The sequence below is a fragment of the Cricetulus griseus genome, chromosome 2, assembly GCF_003668045.3.
Source record: "Cricetulus griseus strain 17A/GY chromosome 2, alternate assembly CriGri-PICRH-1.0, whole genome shotgun sequence".
NCBI lineage: Eukaryota > Metazoa > Chordata > Mammalia > Rodentia > Cricetidae > Cricetulus > Cricetulus griseus.
This window is the reverse complement of record NC_048595.1, coordinates 59304715-59326618: the sequence shown is the minus strand read 5'-3', so window position 1 is coordinate 59326618 and position 21904 is coordinate 59304715. Positions and strand designations below refer to the sequence as shown.

Here is a 21904-nt window from a genome sequence, read left to right as displayed (position 1 = left end):
CTTAAAAGTTTAGGGACAGCAAGAAGTGAGTGATTAAATATTGATTACAAAAATAGTTTTTGCAGAAACTACAAATACATTTCTATTACAAGTGTCCTCAGGAGAAACTGGAATGTTTACATCACTACAGACCTCAGGGTCTTATGCTATTGACATCTTGGTAACTTGACACATAATCCATGGCAATGTGGTCACTGCTGAGAACAAAAGCCTTTCCAATGAAGCCACTAAAATCAGAGCAGAGATCTTCTAGGATTTATGATGCTGAAAACCAAGCAAACACCACATCATGTGTGAGTGCTAAAGCCATGAAGGTAGGGTGAGCACACTCAGCGAGTAGGGGACAAGAAGGGGGCTGAGGACATTTTGTCACTGTAAAGATGGCAAGTAGACTCAAACACCAGGACCCTTGGAGAAATGCCAGGAACTAGAGTTCAGAGTCTCTAAACTCATCCCAATTCAGAAAAACCTGCCTTCAGTGTTGGTGTAATCTGTCCAAAAACACACTGTGCACTAATGGTGGACAGAAAGGGAGATATCTACACTAATGTCCTGACTTTAAAGGAATTGTGAAGCACAAGTCCACACTCTACAAAACCGATTCATTGGAGAAATATCAGAGATGCTCTGTGAACTATGTAAGTCACAATGACAATAATGCCAAAAAAAACCCAGCTCCATGTGTTCTTCATTCTTATGAATGCTCTTCTGGATCACAAAACAGTTAAGGAAACACACAGTCCAAGACAGCATCCCTTTAAATCTTTTTAAGTTGATTTTATTTAAATTAAAATCTTTCTTATTTTACATATCAATCCCAGTTCCCTCTCCTGCCCATCCTCTCATTTCTCCCACCATCTCCCAATACTACTTCCAATCTACTCCTCAGGGAGAGTGGGGCCTAGGCCCTCTCCCATGTATCTAGGTGGAGAGAGTATCCCTCCATAGCGATTGGACTTCCAAAACACATTCATGCACTAGGGATAAATACTGGTTCCACTGCCAGCAACTCCAAAGACTGCCCAGGCCTCCTAAATGACACTCACGTTTAGGGGGCCTGGATTGGTCTTATACAGGTTCCTGTCTGTGTGCTTGGTTAGAACAGCTGTTTCTGTAGGTTTCTTTAGCATGGTCTTGACACCTTTTGCTCAACACTCCTCCCTCTCTATAACTGGATTCCAGGAATTCGGCTCAGTGCTTAGCTGTGAGTCTCTGCTTCTGCTTCCATCAGCTACTGGATGAAGGCCATATTTCAGGGATCATTTCTATAGTTCGTTGCATCCCTTTAAATCTTAAGGGCATAAGAAACAACAGTGTAAAGTTTAAGAATGAAACTTTTAGACAAAAGCTGTATCTGATAAATTTTATGGCAGTTTGTACACATACATGTGTGTGTTTGTGTGTGTGTGTGTGTGTGTGAGAGAGAGAGAGAGAGAGAGAGAGAGAGAGAGAGAGAGAGAGAGAGAGAGAGCATTATTGTATTTGTGTGAGTGTGAGTCTGACACCAAGTTCTTTTCACAGAAAGCATTTCATATGAGAGGTCACCTCACAGGAATCAGTTTTCCACACACACAATGGATTCAGAGGATCAATATCAATTTGTCAACCTTCATTAGGAAGCTCTATACTGATTGTGCCATAATGACACTTGGACAAGCATTAAATAAATACCTAATATACACTACAAACAAAACTTGATTTTTCATATAATTTCGTATTAATCCAACTTAAGACAACTAGAATAAACTAAACTTTTAATACTATGTATTTATTTATTTTCTATCCAGGTTACAGGATCCCCACATTCCTCCCTTAGCAAGCAACTTCCTTTTAACCCACCCCAAATCCACTCTGTCTCCCTTTCTATTCACCTAAGGGTAGGCCTCCCATGGATAGAAACAAAAAATGGCACATAATTTATTTTATTTAAATGAACATATATAGTAGATTCTAATTTGTACCATGGCATCAAATATCATTAGTGTACACTTAGAAAACAAAATTTGTAAAAACAATTACATTACACTTTCAATAACTATATGAAGAAATCAATACAGCCCACAAAATTCCACTGCAAGTTATTAAATTCAATAACTTTTCTGTACAAATATTGCGTGAAAGTTTTCACTCTTTGCATGTGAGGAATTTCACACATGTAAAGTATATCTGTGCTATAAAAAATCAGTGATTATCCATAAAATAAAGTCTAAAGAAGCTCTTCTGAGGGGAGCAGTGAAATTAGAGAAATAATGAAAACAAAAATGGCTGAAAAAAAGACAGATACTAGCAGAGAATAACTTAAAGAAGGTGTAAGGGACATTGGGAAGATAATGGGAGGGAAATTAGAAAATGGAAACTGGTGCTTTCTCATATTTAAGACACAAGTACACAGGATGGTCTTCAGAGACCCTAAAGGGGAAGGTTCAGAATCAACAGCCCATAGGACAAGCAGCATCTCCACCATCTACAATGGTTTCACTATCATAATAAAAAATTAAATGAAAAACTATACATATTTGAATTATTGAAACTCTTCTATCTGATAGAATACCATTTGAAAACGTCTTGTTTTCAAATGGACAAGACAAAGTGTGTCAGGATCCACTACTAAAGTGGAACTGGGGAGATATCTGTAGCCCAAAAATTCTGGACAAACTATGCTATTCGTAGGCACTGCTATCAGTGTGTCTTTTGATCTGTATTCCCCCCTAAAAACTTTAAGCACAGAAAGAACTCCATTATTAAATATTGATCACAAAAATAGGTTTTAGAAAAAGAGCAAATACTTGTTTACTAAGAGTGTGTTCAAGACAAACTGCAATGTTTGCACATCACTACAGACCACAGAGTCCGCTGCTATTAACAGCTGGGGATTCTAGATACTCTGATTTATGGCAATGTGGTCACTGCTGAGGACAAAGATGTTTCTAATGAAGTCACTAAAGTCAGAGCAGCGATCTTCTAGGATATATGATGCTGACAACCAAGCAAACACAACATTGTGTGTGAGTGCTGAAGCCATCACGATATGTTAAGCACACTCATCAAGCAGGGGACAAGAGGAGAGCTAAGGACATTGTGTCACTGTGCAGCAGAGAGTTTAGTAGATCCAAACACCCCTGAATAAGTCACAGGACACTTGGAGAAATACCAGCAACTAGAGATCACAGTCTCTAAACTTAAACACACCCTGACAGAACCTGCATTCAGTGTTGTGTAATTGTTATCTGTCCATGAACACTCAGTGCAGTCAATGATGGTGAGCAGAAAGGAAGATGTTTACACTAATCCTGACTTTGAAGGAATTGTGAAGCACAATCCCACAGCCTACAAAACTGGAGTGTGTGTGTGTGTGTGTGTGTGTGTGTGTGTGTGTGTGTGTGTGTTATGTGTGTTTTGTGAATGTCTGTATGTGGATATGGGTGTTTGATGGATTGATCTTGCCACAGGAAGGAGGTAGAGTGAGAGGTTATTTCAGGGATTCTGTTTTCCACCCCTCAAGATGGGTTCCATGGATCAACCTTCCTCAGGAAGATCAATTGATTCTGCCATAATGACTTCTGGACTATCATTACAGAAATACCTAATATAGACTAAGAACCAAATTCAGTCCCACATAAATATTAAAATTAAACTAATTTAACACAATTATAACAAAATGACTCAGCTTTTAAAACTATTTATTTTACATCCACATTGCAATTCCCTCCACTCCTCTTCCTCCAGTCCCCACCCACCTCCCTTCAACACACCGCTATGTCCATTACTACTCCCTTTAAGTTCAGAAAATGGCAAGACTATAGAGCATGGCATAGGACTCAGAGTTTTAAGTTTAATCTGCATATATAAGATTTTCTCCTGTATCACTGTATCAAATATCATTAGAAAAATAACTTGCAACAAAATTTACATTACAATTTAAATAATTGTATTAAGAAATAAATAGGACTCACAAAATTAAGTTGCAACACAAAATTCCAGAACATTTCAATGCTATTATTAGATGAAAGTTTTCATTCACCACATGTGAATAGTTTCATATAAGGTATATCTGTGTTATGAAAAAAATCAATGAAATTTTCTTATAGGAATAAAGTCTAAAGAACTTTTTTCAGGTGAGCAGTGAAATAGGAAGCAAAAAATGGAAGCATAGTGAAAAATGGCTGAAAGGGAGAATAGACAGTGGCTGAAAATGACTAAAAGTAAAAAGTACATGGGAAAGTAATGGGAGGGCATTTAAAAAACAAAAACTAATTCTGTGTATTATTTAAGCAATGTACATAAGATGGTCTTAAAAGAGAAGGTTGATTACCAATTCCAGAGAACCAGCAACATCTGCAACATCAACAGCAATGGGCAGGCTCTTTGCTTTCTTGATGGCCCTAGTGATGATGAGCTACTGGTCAACCTGCTCTCTGGGATGTAACCTGCCTCAGATTCATAACATCAGAAACAAGAGAGCCTTGACACTCCTGGCACAAATGAGGAGACTCTCCCCTCTCTCCTGCCTGAAGGACAGAAGGGACTTTGCATTCCCTCTGGAGAAAGTAGATGTCCAGCACATGCAGAAGGCTGGAGCCATCCCTCTCCTGCAGGAGCTGACCCAGCAGGTCCTCATCCTCTTCAGCTCAAAGGACTCATCTGCTGCTTGGGAGACAACCCTCCTAGACACATTCTGCACTGGCCTCTACCAGCAGCTCAGTGACCTGAAAGCCTGTCTGATTCAACAGGTAGGGATTGAGGAACCTCCTCTGAGCCAGGAAGACTCCCTGTTGACTGTGAGGAAATACTTCCACAGGATCACTGTCTACCTGAGAGAGAAGAACCACAGCCCCTGTGCCTGGGAGGTGGTCAGAACAGAAGTCTGGAGAACCCTGTCTGCCACAGCAAACTTGCTGGCAAGATTGAGTGAGGAGAAGGAGTAAGTCCTGAGCCAAAGTGAACAGAACTCTCCTGAACTAGGACACTGCACCTCACTCCTCAGATTCTCCAGGCCCAGAATGCTTACTCATTTTGTCATTAACTCAATCAACTTGCCTAGATGTTTCAGCAGCTTTTTGCAATGCTTCTGTCCATGTTTAAAGTCACTGTTCTCCATTCATTTGAATTTATTTATCTATTAACTATTTGTGAAATGTAACATGTTTTGTGGTATATAATAAAGATTTGTATTTTCTATAAAGTGTTTCTGAAGCAATGCTTTTATTTCTTCATTCTTCCTTTCTTTTCATAATTTTTACATTGAAACGGGCATTCTGCAGTAAAGAACTTATAATAAAAGTACAAAGAATTGTGGGTGCATGTGACATTGTATAGTGTTCAGATAAGTAGATAAACCCATCTCATGCTTCTTATTCATGGCTGGTGAAATTCTATCTTTCCATTTCTCCTGCTTATCTCATGCTTCTGTAGGTACAGTCAGTAAACCAGAATGTCTTCTTCCTATCAAACTGATTCCCCAGATTTTACCAGCCTCTGAATTTCCTGACTCTGGAACCTAGTATTCTTCTCTCAACATCTAGGATTTTAAACATTGAAGGAAACTAGTATTAGTGAAGTCATATACCACAGCATAATAATAACTATCCATCCTGTATATTAATTTTTATGGTTGTTGAATGCACAATTTTTGTACTGTGAAACACATAGTAATTTTTGGCCCATGTAGCTGGCATAGTAGTTACCAAGTAATCTGTTAATCTACCGGTGCAACCTCGTACACAGAGACCTTTGGCAAACACAACACCGCCTCCGGGACACACGCGCCAGTTTGCCGGGCCTCTCCTCACTCTGGGCGGCTGTCGACAAGCGATTCACTACCCTTGTCAGCGAGCGAGCTCCCGGGGACCAGGCGTGTTGTAGAAAATTGCTACCGCTAGGTGGCGCCCAACAACCGTCTGGATCGTCCAGGGAACCAACATAGATTGCTCAGGCTGGAGTTCTGCTCTGGAGGCTCCTCCCATGCGGGGCAGGAGGGGGTGGGGACACAAAAGCACCAAAGGACAGGGTACTAATGCCCTCGCTGGAGTGGCACAAACGCTGGAGTGGCACAAACGCTGGAGTGGCACAAACGCTGGAGTGGCACCAACACCGGGGCATATTGAACGCGGGCTGGCTGACCCACTAGCCGATGAAAGCGAAAGTATGAGAGGAAGCTATGAAAACAGGCGAATCACTCTCTAAGAGGGAGGCTCAGGTCAAAGAGTGTCACTGACTGGCTGGTTACAAAACTATGTGGGGAGAGGGGCTGGCACAATTAAGGGATATGAGATTATGTGAGAGGGAGAGAGGCGGAGGTGGAAGTTCTGTGACATTTAAGTCTCCTATTAAAGACGTTTTACTGAGAGAGAGAGAGAGAGAGAGAGAGAGAGAGAGAGAGAGAGAGAGAGAGAGAGAGAGAGAGAGAGAGAGAGAGAGAGAGAGAGAGAGAGAGAGAGAGGAGGGAGGGAGAGGGAGAGAGGGAGAGGGAGGAGGGAGGAGAGGAGGGAGGGAGGGAGGGAGGGAAGAGAGAGAGACCTGTCTCATCCCACCAGTGTGTGCTGTTGGTAACTGACAGCCATCCAGGTGTGGTGTAGCTGTGTGTATTTTTTCCTGGGCAAACTGTTCCTTTGCACTGGTCCTCATATCTCCCTTTGTATTAGTGTCCTGCTGTTTCAATTACTATAACTCTGTAGAGTATGCATTCAGGTATTGTAATAAGGCCACCACTGAACATTGGGCTTCTATGTATAGCTAATGATTTTCATTTCCAATTCTGAGTGGAATGTTGCTAACTTTTCATTTAAACCCCAGTATATCTTAGGACAATTTTGATATACAGTCATTTACATGTTATAAACTCGTAGTTCATGAGGGTAGGATTTCCTGTGTACTATACTGAGTGACACTAACATTACTGCAATGCTTCCCATCTCTTCAGCAAAAGTCACTTCCTCTCTTTTGCTTTCATAACAATTGATGTCACATTTTTAGTTCCACACTAAGAGCCAAAACTGGGTTTTGAGCTTGAGGGAAGTAGAAACTACTAAAGTAAACAAGTAAGAAAGTAGTTTAGTAAATAAATGTTAAACGTCATAAAAATTAAACAGAACTGATGCTATCCAATTGTGTCATCTTACTGTCTAACATTAATAGGGAGTAAATACAAGGAAAGACCGGCAGAATCCACCATTAAGTGAACACCTCCAAAATACAGTAAAATGAAAATTAAAAAATTATGAATAATTTAAGGACATAAATCTCTTCCTCTCCAGAAGAATAGTCTGAGTGTCTCTACCATGCAGTTTTGAGTTGAATGGAGATGGGGATGCAAGGACCCTCAATCACTTACTACACTCAAACAAGATAAACAACTTTGGGTTAGGTTCCCACATAGCTGTAATCAAATGCTCAGCTACCAGTGTGTCTTCTAGTTCAATCCAGTCATTTCAAACACTACAATTATTCAATGATTAAGTGTTCCATCATAAAAGAGTATTTGACAGTACTTATCTACTTTGAATGAAATTTGACAAACAGAAAAAAATTTCTTCATCAATATAGGCAGCTCATATGATTGCTGGGATATCTGGGAATACTTAGTACTCTGATCCCTGGAATGTGAGTAATGACTTAAAACAAAAGCCCTTCACATGAACATACTAAGACAAGAGACTGGACTATTTATGATCTAAATTCTGAAAACCAAGCAGACACCATATCCAGCATCAGAGCCATTCACATGAACACACTAAGATAAGAGTAGTAACCATCTAGGATTTAGATTCTGAAAACCAAGCAGACAACATATCCAGTATGAGAGCTGAAGTCATCAGGATGTGGTGAGCACACTCTCAGGGGCTGGGGGACAAGAGAAGGACAGAAGATATTGTGTCACTGTGCAGCAGAGAGTGTGGATAGACTCAAAAGCCACTGAGTGAGTCACATGGTACTTGGAAAATGGCATCACATTTGCATTAGACTCTCCACACACAAACCAAGAGGGAACCAGCATTCAGGGTAGAGGTACATGGTACAGGTTGAAGAACACTGTAGACCTTGGTGCTCAAATGACAGACAGAAAAGGAGATATCTACATTAGTCCTGACTTTGAAGAACAGTGACACACAACCCCAAGAATTGGTTCCTGAGAGAGATAATTATTAGCGAAGGTCTGTCAACGGTAATGAGTCACCCATGAAATAATCAGGAAAGCAGCATCTGCTTCTTCATACTGAAGAGCCTCTGTGCTATGACGGCTCTGCCCAATCTCTATGCAGTAAAGGAAACTCATAGAGTTGAGAGAGCATCATCTCTGGGAAGTAAGGGAAACTGCAGGGTGAAGACTAAGCGAAACATTTGGTTATTTGCTGTTTTTTTTCACACATGTATGCACTTTGAAATTCTACCACAGAACTTTCTCATTGGAACAACGCTTTCTATTTATATCTAACATACCAGAGGCTTACTGGAAAATTAACCTCTTATTTCAAACAATATCTGAGTCTTGTGTTTCAGGCCACAGAAAGAACACACGAATGGATCATAAAAAAACACTATGGAGAAAAGTTGTGAAAATGAAAATGTTTGAAATGGTCTTTCTGACAGCTCTGTCATCTCAAATATTGCCATTCATCTATGGTCACTATGTAAAGACTCTAGCTACTACTTTAGAGACTATTCTTTAGGAACAAAGAGCACATAATTTGACATTATGGTGGTTGTGGATGTTACCTAAAGGTCTTACCTTGCTCACCCACCCTCACACCTTTCTATGCTGCAACATTCCATTCCAGGCTGTATGTGAGATTGGGGTAGGGGGACAAGCTTCCTGTTTATGATATTTAATTCATCAATGAATGCATCATTGAATGCTTTGCCATCTTTCAAAGCCTTGAATCAAAATGATCACCAACCTGCAGTTTTGTGTCAGTGCCCAAAAGAGAGGTTGATGGTCCTTAATAGATATGAAGTATATGTAGTAAGACTGTACATTCAGAATTAAAATAGAAGGTTGTGTAAGGGGAGGGCAGCAGTGAGTTGAAGGAAGGTCACATTTCCAGTAGATCCTTGTGCAGCCCCATCTCTAGGTCATGCTCAGGTAGGCACTCACATGTGAGTCTCATTAGTGTGGGAACTATGCTTTTAACTGCTAGGGGTTTGTGGACATTCTTACAGAGAGACAAGAACAGCACAAAGTCATGACTCTGAATGGTGATATTGGACTTTTCTCCTCAATTCAATGAAGTTTTCTTCACGGTCTGTCCTGTCAGTCATCATGAGTCGAAATGGTTTCTGTCACTGCAGGGTGGAGAGGACTTTTCCACAGTCCTATGGAACTTACAATGTGTGACCACCTTGCAAAAGGGTTGAGTGCACACATCACTGCATTAAACATGCAGTGCCCTGTGTGTGTTAATGACATAGACCACGTGAAACCTAATTTGCAAGTATTGGCTCTTCAAGTGCAATATGTAAAAAACCAATATGAACCTTGTATTCTCTTAAATATTTATTGGTTCGTTTGTTTGTTTTCCTGAGTGAGGTGCTCCAGAGAAGGGTTCTTGGGTCATTTCAGAGGTGTGTGTCCAGAGGTGAGCTCAGCAATACTTGTGTCAGCTGTGAGGGTCTCTCAGTCACACCTTTCCCTGTGCCCTCGTCCTCTGACATACTTCAGTTTTGTGAGTTGAGTGATTTTTACTTACAAAATTACCTTTTTGTATTCTGCAATGTAAGTGTTTTTGGTTTGCTTTAAATTCTGTGGAATTGACTCAATGAAGCAGAAATTGTTCCTGAGGCAGGACAGAAGCTCAAGGCCTGCGTGGACTTCTGGGTTTGAGTTCACTCATGTGGTGAGGCCTACTGGGTTTTTGCTTATTTTGTTTTGAGGACAATGTCTAGAGTAAACTGGTTTTCTGAAACAACATTGATGAGGAGAAAATGGGTTGTTCTGGACTTTGGAACAATCCTTGAAATGTAAATGGCTGGTCCTTCAAAAGCATTCTTCAGCTAAAACTTCAGCGTCTCACGAAAACCACAAGTAACTAGAAGAAAAGCAAGTGAATTTGGTGATGGGCTCAATAGTATACTATGAGTTATTTTTCCCTTAACGTGGAAATGAATCTGTTAGAAATAATATAGCCCAGAATGTGAATCTGAAAGATGTATGTGCAAATAGTTTATTGTAGATACACTGAATCAAAGGGATTGAATTTGTAAAAATGGTAATTAGTACCAACCACACTCACTGTCCCAGATAGCAAACCTGGTGAGGTTCACATCCATGCTAAATTTGCAGCATTGTACTAATTTTCCTTTTTAAAAATTTTAATTAAAGTTTCAAAATCCAAAAATGTTACTCATTAAAGATACAGAAGAAGAAATATTACTGAATATCATAAGGTGCCATTTGAATCAATAAAATTACAGAAGTATGGTTGGCAACAGGGTGGACAGTTATATACTTAATGACATGGGTAGAGATATAAATTCAAATTTTTATTGCACACATGGTAATGAGGACAGGAAATAGAGATTTTTATTTGCGGCTATTATATATAGGCTGACATCTATTTTATACCTGAGTACAGTGGATATAGGTTTAAGTCTCCTTACTCTATAAGTAACATTTACACATAACACTTTTTTTTTATTTCAGAAACAATCTTATTTTACATATCAATCCCCCCATTCCCTCACCCTCCCCTCAGCCCATCCCCCCAAACAAATTCTCCAACTTGACCCCCCACCCACTTCCCAAGTATAGTTAGGCCTTCCATAAGGGATCATAAAAGTCTGTCACTTAATTTGGGGGAGGATCTAGGCCTTCTTCCCTGTTTTCGGGCTGCAATAATATCCTTCCATAGGGAATGAGCTCCCAAAGTCCATCTGTGCACTACGGATAAACTCTGGCTCCACTGTTAGAGGTCCCATAGACTGGCCAGGCCTCCTAGCTGGCATCCACTTTCAGAGGTTATGGATCGGTCCAATGCTGGTTCCCCAGCTTTATGACTGGGGTCCCTGTGCTCTCACTAGGTCAGGTCAATTATTTCTGTGGGTTTCTCCTGCATGGTCTTGGCTCCTTTGTTCATCCCTCCTCCCTCTCTACAACTGGATTCTGGGAATATGGCTCAGTGCTTAGCTGTCAGTGTCTGCTTCTGCTTCCATCAGGTACTGGATGAAAGCTCTAGGATGGTAATTAAAGTCGTTATCAATCATATTATAGGGAAAGGGCATCAAAGCCAGCCTCTCCACTACTGCCTAGATTCTTAGTTGGGGACATTCTTGTGGATCTGTGAACATTTCCCTAGTGCCAGATTTCACTTTAAACCTCTATTGTTGGCTCCTTCTATTAAGGTAACTCTTTTGTTGCTCTCCTCTATTACTCCCCTGTCTCAGTCTTCTTGATACCAATTGTTCTCCTCCCCCCTCCTCTTCTCCCGTTCTGTTTTTCCTACTCCCCCACCACCATGCTCCAAATTTGCTCAAGGGTTCTTGTTTCTTTTCCCTTCTTCAGGGGACCGTATGTTTCTCTCTTAGGAACCTCCTTGTTTCCTAGTTTCTCTGGTGGTGCAGATTGTAGGCTGGTAGTCCTTTGCTCTATGTTTAATATCTACATGAGTGTATACCTACCAGGGAGCGAGAGAAGGGGCCTGTGTTTGTGCCTCTGAACTACTTAAACCTTTCCCACATCACTGTGACCTCGCCAACGTGACCCCTGTGTCCAGCCCCAAGCAGGCGTGGTCAGCATTACCTATGACCACGCATAGGATGGTGTGGTCAGGTACCACTAATCATGCTTCCTTCTTACAGGGTTACTTCACTCAGATAGTTTCTTCCAGTTCCATCCTTTTTCCTGTGAATTTCAAGACTTCATTGTTTTTCCCCCTGAATAATACACCATTGTGTAAATGTACCACATTTTTCTCCATACATTCTTCACTTGAGGGGCAGATGCTTCCAGGTTCTGGGGATTACAAACAATGCTGCTATGAACATAGTTGAACATATGTCCTTGTTGTATGAATGTGAATTCTTTGGGCATATGCCCAAGAGAGAAATTGCTAGATCATGAAGTGAACTGATTCCCATTTTCCAGAGAAACCACCATATTGATTTCCAAAGTGGCACCACAAGTTTGAACTCACACCAGCAATGGAAGAGTGTTCCCCTTTCTCCAATCATCTCCAGCAGAGATTCATTGGTGTTTTTTATTTTAGCCATTCTGGAGAGTGTAAGATGGTATCTCAGAGTTGTTTTGAGTTGCATTTCCCTGATGGCTAAGGATGTTGAGCACTTTCTTATGAATCTTTCAGTGATTTTAGATTCCTATATTGAGAAATCTCTATTTTGATCTGTACCCCACTGTTTAATTGGATTGTTTGGTGTTTTGGTGACTAGCTTCTTGAGTTCTTTGTATATTTTGGAAATCAGTCCTCTGTTGGATGTGGGGTTGGTGAATATCTTTTCCCAGTCTGTGGGTTGCTGTTTTGTCTTGCTGAGTGTGTCCTTTGCCTTACAGAAGCTTCTCAGTTTCAGGAGGTCCCATTTATTTATTGTCAATCTCAGTGTTTGTGCTACTGGTTTTGTGTTCAGGAAGCCTTCTCATGTACCGATTCATTCAGGGGTACCTCCTACTTGCTCCTCTAAGAGGTTCAGTGTGGCTGGATTTATCTTGAGGTCTTTGATCAATTTTGACTTTAGTTTTGTGCATGGTGATAGATATGGATCTATCTGCAATCTTCTATATGTCAGCATCCAGGTATGCCAGAAACATTTGTTAAAGATGACTTCTTATCCCATTGTTTAACTTTAGCTTCTTTGTCAAAAAAATCAGGTGTTCATAGATGTGTGGGATAATATCAAGGTTTTCAATTCAATTCCATTGGTCTACCTGTCTATTTTTTGGGCCAATACCACGCTGCTTTCAGGACTATAGCTCTATAATAGAGCTTGAAGTCAGGGATGGTGGTGCCTCCAGAAGTTCCTTTATTGTACAAGATTGTTTCAGCTCCCTGGGTTTTTTGTTTTTCCATATAAAATTGAACATTGTTCTTTCAAGGACTGTGAAGAATTGTGTTGGGATTTTGATGGGAATTGCATTCAATGTGTAGATTGCTTTTGGCAAGATTGCCGTTTTTACTATGTTAATGCTATGTATCCAAGAGCATGGCAGATAATTTCTGGTATCTTCTTTAATTTCTTTCTTTAAAGACTCAAAGTTCTTGCTATACAAGTCTTTCACTTGTTTGGTTAGCATTACACCAGGATATTTTATGTTATTTGTGCTATTGTAAAGGGTGATGTTTCTCAGATTGCTTTCTCAGCCTATTTATTATCTGTATATAGAAGTAATACTGATTTTTTTTAGTTAATCTTGCATCCTGCCACTTTGCTGAAGGTGTTTAATCAGATGTAGAAGTTCCCTGGTAGAGTTCTTCGGGTCACTTATGTAAACTATCATATAGTCTGCAAATAGTGAAAGTTTGACTTCTTCCTTTCCAATTTATATCCCTTTGATCTCATTTTGTTGTCTTTTTGTTCTAGCTAGAACTTCAAGTACAATATTGAAGAGATATAGACAGCATTGTCTTGTTCCTGATTTTAGAGGAATTGTGCTAAGTTTCCCTCCATTTGGTTTGATGTTGGCTGTAGGTTTGCTGTATATTGCTTTTAATATGTTTAGGTATGTTCCTGTTATCCCTGATCTCTCCAAGACCTTTATCATGAAGGGATGCTGGATTTTGTCAAAGGCTTTTTCAGCATCCTATGAGATTGTCATGTGATTTTTCTTTTGTAGTTTGTTTATATGATAGATTACAATGGTGGATTTTATTATGTTGAACCATCCTTTCATCGCTGGGATGAACCCCTACTTGATCATGGTGGATCATTTTTCTGATGTGTTCTTGGATTCGTTTTGTCAGTGTTTTATTTAGTATTTTTGCATCAAAGTTCATGACAGATATTGGACTGTAGTTCTCTTTGTTAGTTGTCTCTTTGTGTGGCTTGGGTACCAAGGTTATTTAAGTCTTGTAAAAATATTTTGGCAATGAACCTTCTGCTTCTATTGTGTGGTTTTATTGAATATGTTTTCTGTACCTTTGAGCTGTATTTCTTCACCTTCTCTATGCCTATTATTCACAGGTTTGATATTTTCACAGTGTCCAATATTTCCTGGATATTTTGTGCCAGGGATTTGTTGGACATGGGATTTTCTTTGGTCAATGACTTTATTTCCTCTAGTGAGTCTTCAACACCTGAGATTCTCTCTTCCATCTCTTATAGTCTATTGCTTATATTTACATCTGTAGTTCCTGATTATTTACCCAGTGTTTCTATTTGCAGCATTCCTTCATTCTGTGTTTTCTTTATTGTTTCTATTTGAGCTTACAGCCTTGAACTGTTTGAAATGTTTCCTTCACTTGTTTGTTTATTTTTTTCTTGGCTTTCTTTGCATTCTTTAAGAGATTTACTTATTTCTTGAATTTTTGGGGGTTGTCTATTCCTCCATTTCTTTAAGGGATTTCCTCTTGGAGGGTTTCTATAATCTTCAAAAAGTTGTTTTTTGAGGTCCTACTCTTCTGCTTCATCTGTTTTGGGATGTTCAGGTCTTGCTGGTGTAGAGTCCCTAGATTCTGATGGTGTCATATTGGTCTTTCTGTTGTTGAGTGTGTTCTTATTCTGTCGTCTTCCCATCCCTTCTTGAGTGGGTAGAGGTGGGGTCTCCCTCTCTCCTCTCTCTGCCAGTGGTTGTAGGTGGAGCAAGACTTCAATGTTAGTAACTCTGGATGGCCCGGCCTCTCTTGGTGTTCTTCTCTCTCAAGTGGAGGGCATAGGGAGCCAAGACTCAAGTAAAGGCCACAAAGTGGAGGGCATGGAGGGCATGGAGAGCCAAGATTGAGGTGTGGCCAAACTCCAGGTGGTCCCTCTTTCTGGGGCCAGTCCACTACATTTGGAGCAAACCCAGGAAGTTTCAAGGAGGGTATGGGGGGAGTTGGGCCCTGAGCAACACCCACACTCACCTCAAGCTGAAGGCAGAGATTATAGGGGGGCAAGACTTTACACATAACAATTTTGAAGCATGCTCTGACTATAGAGACAAAGGTAGAAAATAATTTGGGGAATCCTTGCAACCACTCAAGGGAGATATCTCTTAAAGATAAAAGCAGCACACACCTGTAGGGGAAGCTGTAGCCACGCCTTCTTAGGGGCTGGCTACAGGAGTTCCTGAGCAGGCTTGTGAGGGCATGGTCAGAGTGAGTAGGGGGACTGTGTTTCGTTTTCGGTTTCGCTCTCTCTTTGCTTCTTGCTGTACAGACTACCACCGGCTGGCTGGTTCGCTCTGTAAGTAAGGCTTTTCCCTATTAAATACCCTTATATTTCTACCTGACTCCGTATTGGTAATTTCCTACTATATCTGGTGTCAGAAGTGGGATATTGGAAACCCACACCCCATTTGGGACAGGCTGTGGGTTCCATCGGGCCCTCGGCCTAGGCCCGGAATGTGCCCTCACAAGATTTCTGATTTGATTTTAAAGGGTAAATTAAGACTTTGTCAGCTGACTGGAAAAGATCCAGCAGAAATTATAGTACCTTTTACTAATGAAGAAATTTCTTCCTTATGGAAAGATAATGAATATTGGCAAAAAGCTCTTACTGACTTTTTGGGAACAATTAGCAACAACTATCCCAAAACTGACAGAATTAAATTCATAAAAAAGACAGTCTGGATTCTTCCATGTATTGTAAGACAAACTCCCATTTCTGGAGTTCTTACCTTCTACACTGATGCCAACAAATCAGGTAAGGCAGGTTATAAAGCAGGTGAGGTAAGTAAAGTAGTTCAAAGTCCATATACATCTGTACAGAAGGCAGAATTATATGCAATTCTCATGGTACTTAAGGATTTTACAGAACCTCTTAATATAGTTACTGATTCTCAGTATGCAGAGAGAGTCGTGTTACATATTGAGACTGCAGAATTTGTTCCTGATAATACAGAATTAACTTCTCTGTTTTTACAATTACAGGAAACTATCAGAAACAGAAGTAATCCTATGTATATTACACATATCAGATCCCATACGGGTCTGCCTGGCCCACTAGCACAAGGCAATGATGAGATTGATCGTTTATTAATTGGAAGTGTGCTAGAAGCCTCAGAATTTCATAAGAAACATCATGTAAATAGAAAAGTTCTGAAAAAGGACTTCTCTATCACTTGGCAGCAGGAGATAGTGAAAAACTTTCCTACTTGTTCCTTTTATAATCAAACTCCATTGCCAGCAGGTTGTAATCCTAAGGGCATTCAGAGAAATGAGGTTTGGCAGATGGATGTCTTTCACTTTGCAGAGTTTGGAAATTTGAAATATGTGCATCATACCATAGACACATTCTCAGGGTTCCAATGGGCTACTGCTCTTAACTCTGAAAAAGCTGATTCTGTTATTATACACCTGCTAGAGGTGATGGCAGTTATGGGAATACCTGCACAAATAAAAACTGACAATGCTCCAGCATATGTCTCTACGAAATTGGAACAATTTTTCAAATATTTTAACATAAAGCATGTTACTGGTATATCACACAATCCTACAGGACAAGCAGTGGTTGAGCCATCTAATAGAACACTTAAGGAGATGCTCAACAAACAAGCTTGGAAGACTAAACCCCCCAAACATAGGTTGCATAATGCTTTATTAACACTAAACTTTCTTAATGCCAATGAAAAAGGACAAACAGCTGCAGAAAGACACTGGACTATGGAAAAAACTGCTGAACTCAATCAGCCAGTATACTTCAAAGATGTACTAACCTCTGTATGGAAACCAGGACGTGTGTTACGTTGGGGTAGGGGTTTTGCATTGGTTTCTACAGGAAAAGAAAAACTTTGGATACCATCAAAGTTGATCAAGATTCGACTGGAAAAGGAAAAACCTCTCGATGAGGACAAATGACAGATGTTCTACTAAGGTATATCTCATAAACTAAATAGAAACCTCCCAAAGGAAAGGGAAGTGTTTTGCTTTTATCTTCACAGGAAAACTCATCTTCAGAAGGCAAAAGACACTGCATGGGTAGATACTTAAGAAGAAAAGGTAGCTATAACCATCAAATAGAAGGAATGTGCCATACGGTAAACTTTACAGCTGTCTCTCAAAAAACTCTATTTCTCTTTATTTCCTAGTCCCTATTCAATTAAACCAATGCTGGATTTAGAGGTGGATTTGGCTTTCCTCCTCTAAAATCCAAGCACATTATTTAACTAAGCTTTAGTGTTTCTGTGTTGTATCAAGAAGCCAATTGATGTAATACAGAATAAAAGAAGAATTTGGGGACTGTCTTTGTCTTTTCTTGGATCTTTCTCTCAAGGTGTACACCCTTTCATAATTGTTATGCTCTCATGGTTGCATTCCCTAGCATGTGTACATACACAAACAAACATTTCTCTGCTAACTGTTTATGTTTGAGTCCCACACAGCCAATGAAGACCTGCCTGACAGCAATCCCTGGACACCCTGGAAAGAAAATTGGCCACACCTCCTCGACTGGATCCAACTTGCTCTATTTCAACTGACACTCTGGCCAGAGGTTCGGGTACTGACTTCAATCAAGTTGAGGATTTCAAGCGAGATCTTCAATCAAGTGAATCCCATCCAACATGGACTGGATACTAACATTTTCTTTCTACAGGACCCCACATGACTATCATCGTCCCATTTCAGCAGGAAGTAACTTGGAGAATGCTACGCCCCCTTTCCCCATTGTTGTCACTTAGGATAGTGTATATACCTAGTTAGGAATAGCTTCCTATTGTTTATGGTTCGGTTTGGAAGGAGGTGTTCAGGCTTGGACACCTATTTCAGATGACTTTAGGGTTTAGTTAAAATACATAGTTAGGAGGTGACATAAGCAGATTGTTGTATCTTCTTATATTTTACCTTTATACTGTTAAGTTTTAATCCTCTTTTAGACTAAAAGGGGAATTGTAGGGGAAGCTGTAGCCACGCCTTCTTAAGGGCAGGCTACAGGAATACCTGAGCAGGCTTGTGAGGGCGTGGTCAGAGTGAGTAGGGGGACTGCGTTTCCTTTTCGGTTTCGCTCTCTCTTTGCTTCTTGCTGTACAGACTACCACTGGCTGGCTGGTTCGCTCTAAGTAAGGCTTTTCCCTATTAAATACCCTTATATTTCTACATGACTCTGTATTGGTAATTTCCTACTATACACACCCTAGCATATAACAAGAAAAGAAAGAGGGATGGAACTTGTGGCTGTGTGCATTTAGACTAAGTGAACCAATAAGGGGTAGTATGATAATTTATTATACAGTGAAAACATGAATAGATTGAAATCAAACTTAATAGGAATATGAATATCCATATGTAGCAAGTGTCTAAAAACAAAGAGAATCTATTAAGGAATTTAGAATGTTCAAAACTTCAACCAGAAAGAAAACAGCATTGAGAACGCAAATTTGGTTACAATTCTGCACATTAATTCTTCCAGTAAAACTTCCAGCAAAGAAATTTAGAGCATAGCTGAAGGGAAAAATATGAGATAAAACAGAGAAGCCTGAACCAATTATTAACCATCTTCTATGTGATATGCGCACTGAGGAAATTATATGGATGTACACATCATGTCTGAAATGAAGATTCAAACATTCTCTTGACATAGGAAGAAAGAAAATAGGCAAACAAACAAAGTCATAACAGTAAAAGGAATTTCATGAAAGAAGCTAAAAATGATTTACAAAAAAAAAAAACAAGGATAAAAAGGGGACAGACAGAAAGAAGTGTTTGTGAACTATTTCAGAGCAAAATTCCATCACATTCAGCAGGCACAAATAATGAAAAAGGAGAAGCAAATATAGCTTCACACCAACATGAAGAAGTAAACGCGAATATTTACAGGCCATACAGCTAAACACATAAGACAACAGATTAAAGGTATAAAAACAGAATGTGCATATAAATGCATAGGGCGAGGGAAAAAGAAAAGAAACAACAAACACCATAGGAACAAAAGCTACTTAGTGAAGGAAGTACTCAAAGAAAGCTGAGAACAAGAGGACATGGCATTCTGATCCAGGCGGGGTGAGAAATTTGTGTTTAGTTCCAGAAGGACAGCGGATCAGAAAAGTAGCAGGGAAAAGGGAAACAAAAAAGAAGCACTCTGAGTCAGAGCAAGAGCATGTGGGACCGAAAAAGTCCTTCCTGTGGAAGGTGGGTGCTGGATGTGTGGTTTAAGCAAAGGAGGACAGGGAGCTGCCCGGCGGAAGAGCCATCCTCCTGGATGAATTTCCAATTGGCTGGAACAGAGAGCAAACAGGCAGCGCAAGGCTGATAGTGAATCGAAAAAAAAACCCTTTGGGACCTTCTTCATCTAGCTGATCAGCAATGCTCTATCCCACCCCCACTTTCATTGAAGGCTCCCCGAACCCAGATCCCGATCCCTGCTCTAGCTCCCAGTTCCCACCACAAGGAGCAAGGAGTCTAGGGCTCCCTGAACACACCACTTCCACAATCAAAGAAGAAAAATCCCAAACCAAACAAAGTAAGACTCCCTGGAATTTGGAGCCTCCACATTTCACTCCCCAGGGCCCCCTCCTCAAACACACAACCCCAACAGGAGTCCTCTGTTCAACCAAGTCGGTTTTGAGCTAGGTTCCAGGCTAAGTCGGGCTTGTGGGCCAAGGGCAGGTAGGAGCAGGCCTCACAACGGGCTATGTGTGGTGCCAATTTCCATAGGCATACTGAGGTTAGGATAGAAGAACGGTCAACAAAGTCCCTAAGTGCACTATTAAAGCAAAAGAAATGAAAGGATCTGAAGCCTTGCTATATGAGCGCGCGTCCCCTGCCGGCCACTGATTGTAAGGTGAGGAAGCCTAAAGGAGGCTCCAGGAACTCCTGCAATGTTGGTGGGGAAGCACTGGTTTCTGGTTCTTCTGGACTTCCACCAGAGGCAGCAGGTGCCACATGTGGAGCTTAATACCAATACGAGGAGCCCAGAGAGAATCTTTTGCCATCATGTAGATGAAGACATGAGACAGCCGATTAAAATTTTAAAAATAGACGGAACCTAGAAATACATATGGTGAGGCAACAAGAGAAACGACAACAAACAGGGATGAAGCCAACCATCCATAGCTACCTAGTGAAAGGATTTCTCAAAGGAAGCTGAGACATAGAGGACATGGCCTACTGATCCAGGAAGCGTGAGTAACTTGTGTTTTATCCAGAAGCACAGAGGATCTCACAAGCAGCAGAGACAGGACTACAAAAAGGAAGCATTCTGAGTCAGAACAAGATCATTTGGGATCGGAAATGCCCTTCGGGTGGAATGTGGATGGTGCCTGTGGGTTTTAAGCAATGGAGGACAGGGGGCTGCCCAGCAGGAGAGCCATCCTCCTGGTTGAAGATCCACTTGGCTGGGTCAGAGCCACTCCTCCAAAGGACTGAGCAGAGCATGTCCTGACCAAGTGCCCTCTCTGGAATCCTGTTTCTGTCCATGACCAGCTCTGGTCTATCCCACCCCTGCTTCCACTCCTGGCTACCCATCCCTGCTGCCAGCTCCCCACTCCCCGTTGGCTCCTGGTTCTGGCCTCAGGCTCCCTGCTCCCTGCTCTCAGCTCTATGCTCCCTGCTCCCCACTCCCAGCTCCCTGTTCCCACCCAGAGGGAGAAAGAAGCCAGGGGCTCCCTGGACACACCACTCTCACAAACCAGACCAGAGAAATCCCGAACCAAAGTAATGCTCCCTGGGATATGGAGCCTGCACATTTCACCCCTGGCTGCCCACTACCACCTCCCTGCAATGTGTCCTCTGTCCAACCAAGTCCATGTGGAACCAGGTTCCAGACCGAGGTCGGCCTGTTGGCCGAGTCTAGGAGGGAGCAGGCTGGAAAATGTGCTCCAATGTGGTGGCCTCTGGTGACATGACTCAGAGGGAGCCTTCGCCAGAGAACTGTCAAGCTTAGCCCTGACGTACACTATTAAAGCAAAAGCCATGAATGGGTCTGAAGCCTTGCTTTGTGCGCGCACTCACCCTCTTCCTGCCAGCTCCTGAATCCTTACACTTGGGCATGCTGCCTGTGCTCCCTCTCTTGCTGGGGCTGACGCTGGGCTGCAGCAAAGACTGCTCTCTTGACAGGGGCGCCTTCTGGAGCATGCACTCTCAGCGAATTGAAGCTCTAGGATTCTTACGAAAGCTGAAAATCATGCCGGTTGTCCCGTGCCTGCAGGACAGAAACGATTTCAGATGTCCCTGGAAAAAAGGGCCTGTCACCCAAGGGATGCAGAGAGTAGAAGCCACCTGTTGTCTATCTGAGATGCTGGGGCAGGTCCTCCACCTCTTTGCCACAGAGGCCAGCAGACGTGCCTGGCCAGAGACGATGCTCCGTCAACTTCTCAATAGTCTGTTTTATGCCCTGGAAGCCTTGGAGGGGACAGGGGAGCGAAGACTGTCCTGCCCGCCTACTTTTGTCTTGGCCATCCGCACCTACTTCTCACGAATCTCTGGCTATCTGGAGGGTAAGCGATTCAGCCCTTGCTCCTGGGAGATTGTCAGAGCAGAAATGCAAGTGGCCCTTGCCACATTGCCTGTGCCTCCAGAGAGAAGCCCCAAGAAGAGAAGAATTGCCATGCCTGAATCACCACTGCAGTGACATCATGCTAGGGGCCTCAAGTTACAGCACACAAGCAAAGTCAAATATGCAACCAGATGAAAGAGGTCTGAGACCAAAAAGAGGATGAGATGATCATCCACGTGTTTTGAAGTATCTTCAGCAGCAGCCTCTATGAAGATGAGAATGAGAAGGGTGTGTGTTGTGTTGTGTTGTGTTGTCTTGTGTTGTGTGTGTCCTAGCAAATCCATTTTCAAATAAAATGATGATTCCAAATCTCCTTGAACGGTTTCAACTCCTG

At 41.5% G+C, this 21904-nt stretch overlaps 2 protein-coding genes across 2 annotated transcripts; both read left to right on the top strand.

Moving 5' to 3' along the window:
• Positions 1–4352: 4352 nt before the first annotated feature.
• Positions 4353–4925, top strand: LOC100759741 (interferon alpha-12). The gene has a single exon (XM_027400393.2). The coding sequence runs from the start codon at positions 4353–4355 to the stop codon at positions 4923–4925; it is 573 nt and encodes a 190-aa protein (XP_027256194.1).
• Positions 4926–21063: 16138 nt separating this feature from the next.
• LOC100763520 (interferon alpha-3) lies at positions 21064–21645 on the top strand. Its single transcript, XM_027400519.1, has one exon. The coding sequence runs from the start codon at positions 21064–21066 to the stop codon at positions 21643–21645; it is 582 nt and encodes a 193-aa protein (XP_027256320.1).
• Positions 21646–21904: the final 259 nt, after the last annotated feature.

Coding starts and splice junctions, on each gene's coding strand:
- LOC100759741 (XM_027400393.2), top strand. CDS start 4,353: ATGGGCAGGCTCTTTGCTTTCTTGATGGCCCTAGTGATGATGAGCTAC.
- LOC100763520 (XM_027400519.1), top strand. CDS start 21,064: ATGCTGCCTGTGCTCCCTCTCTTGCTGGGGCTGACGCTGGGCTGCAGC.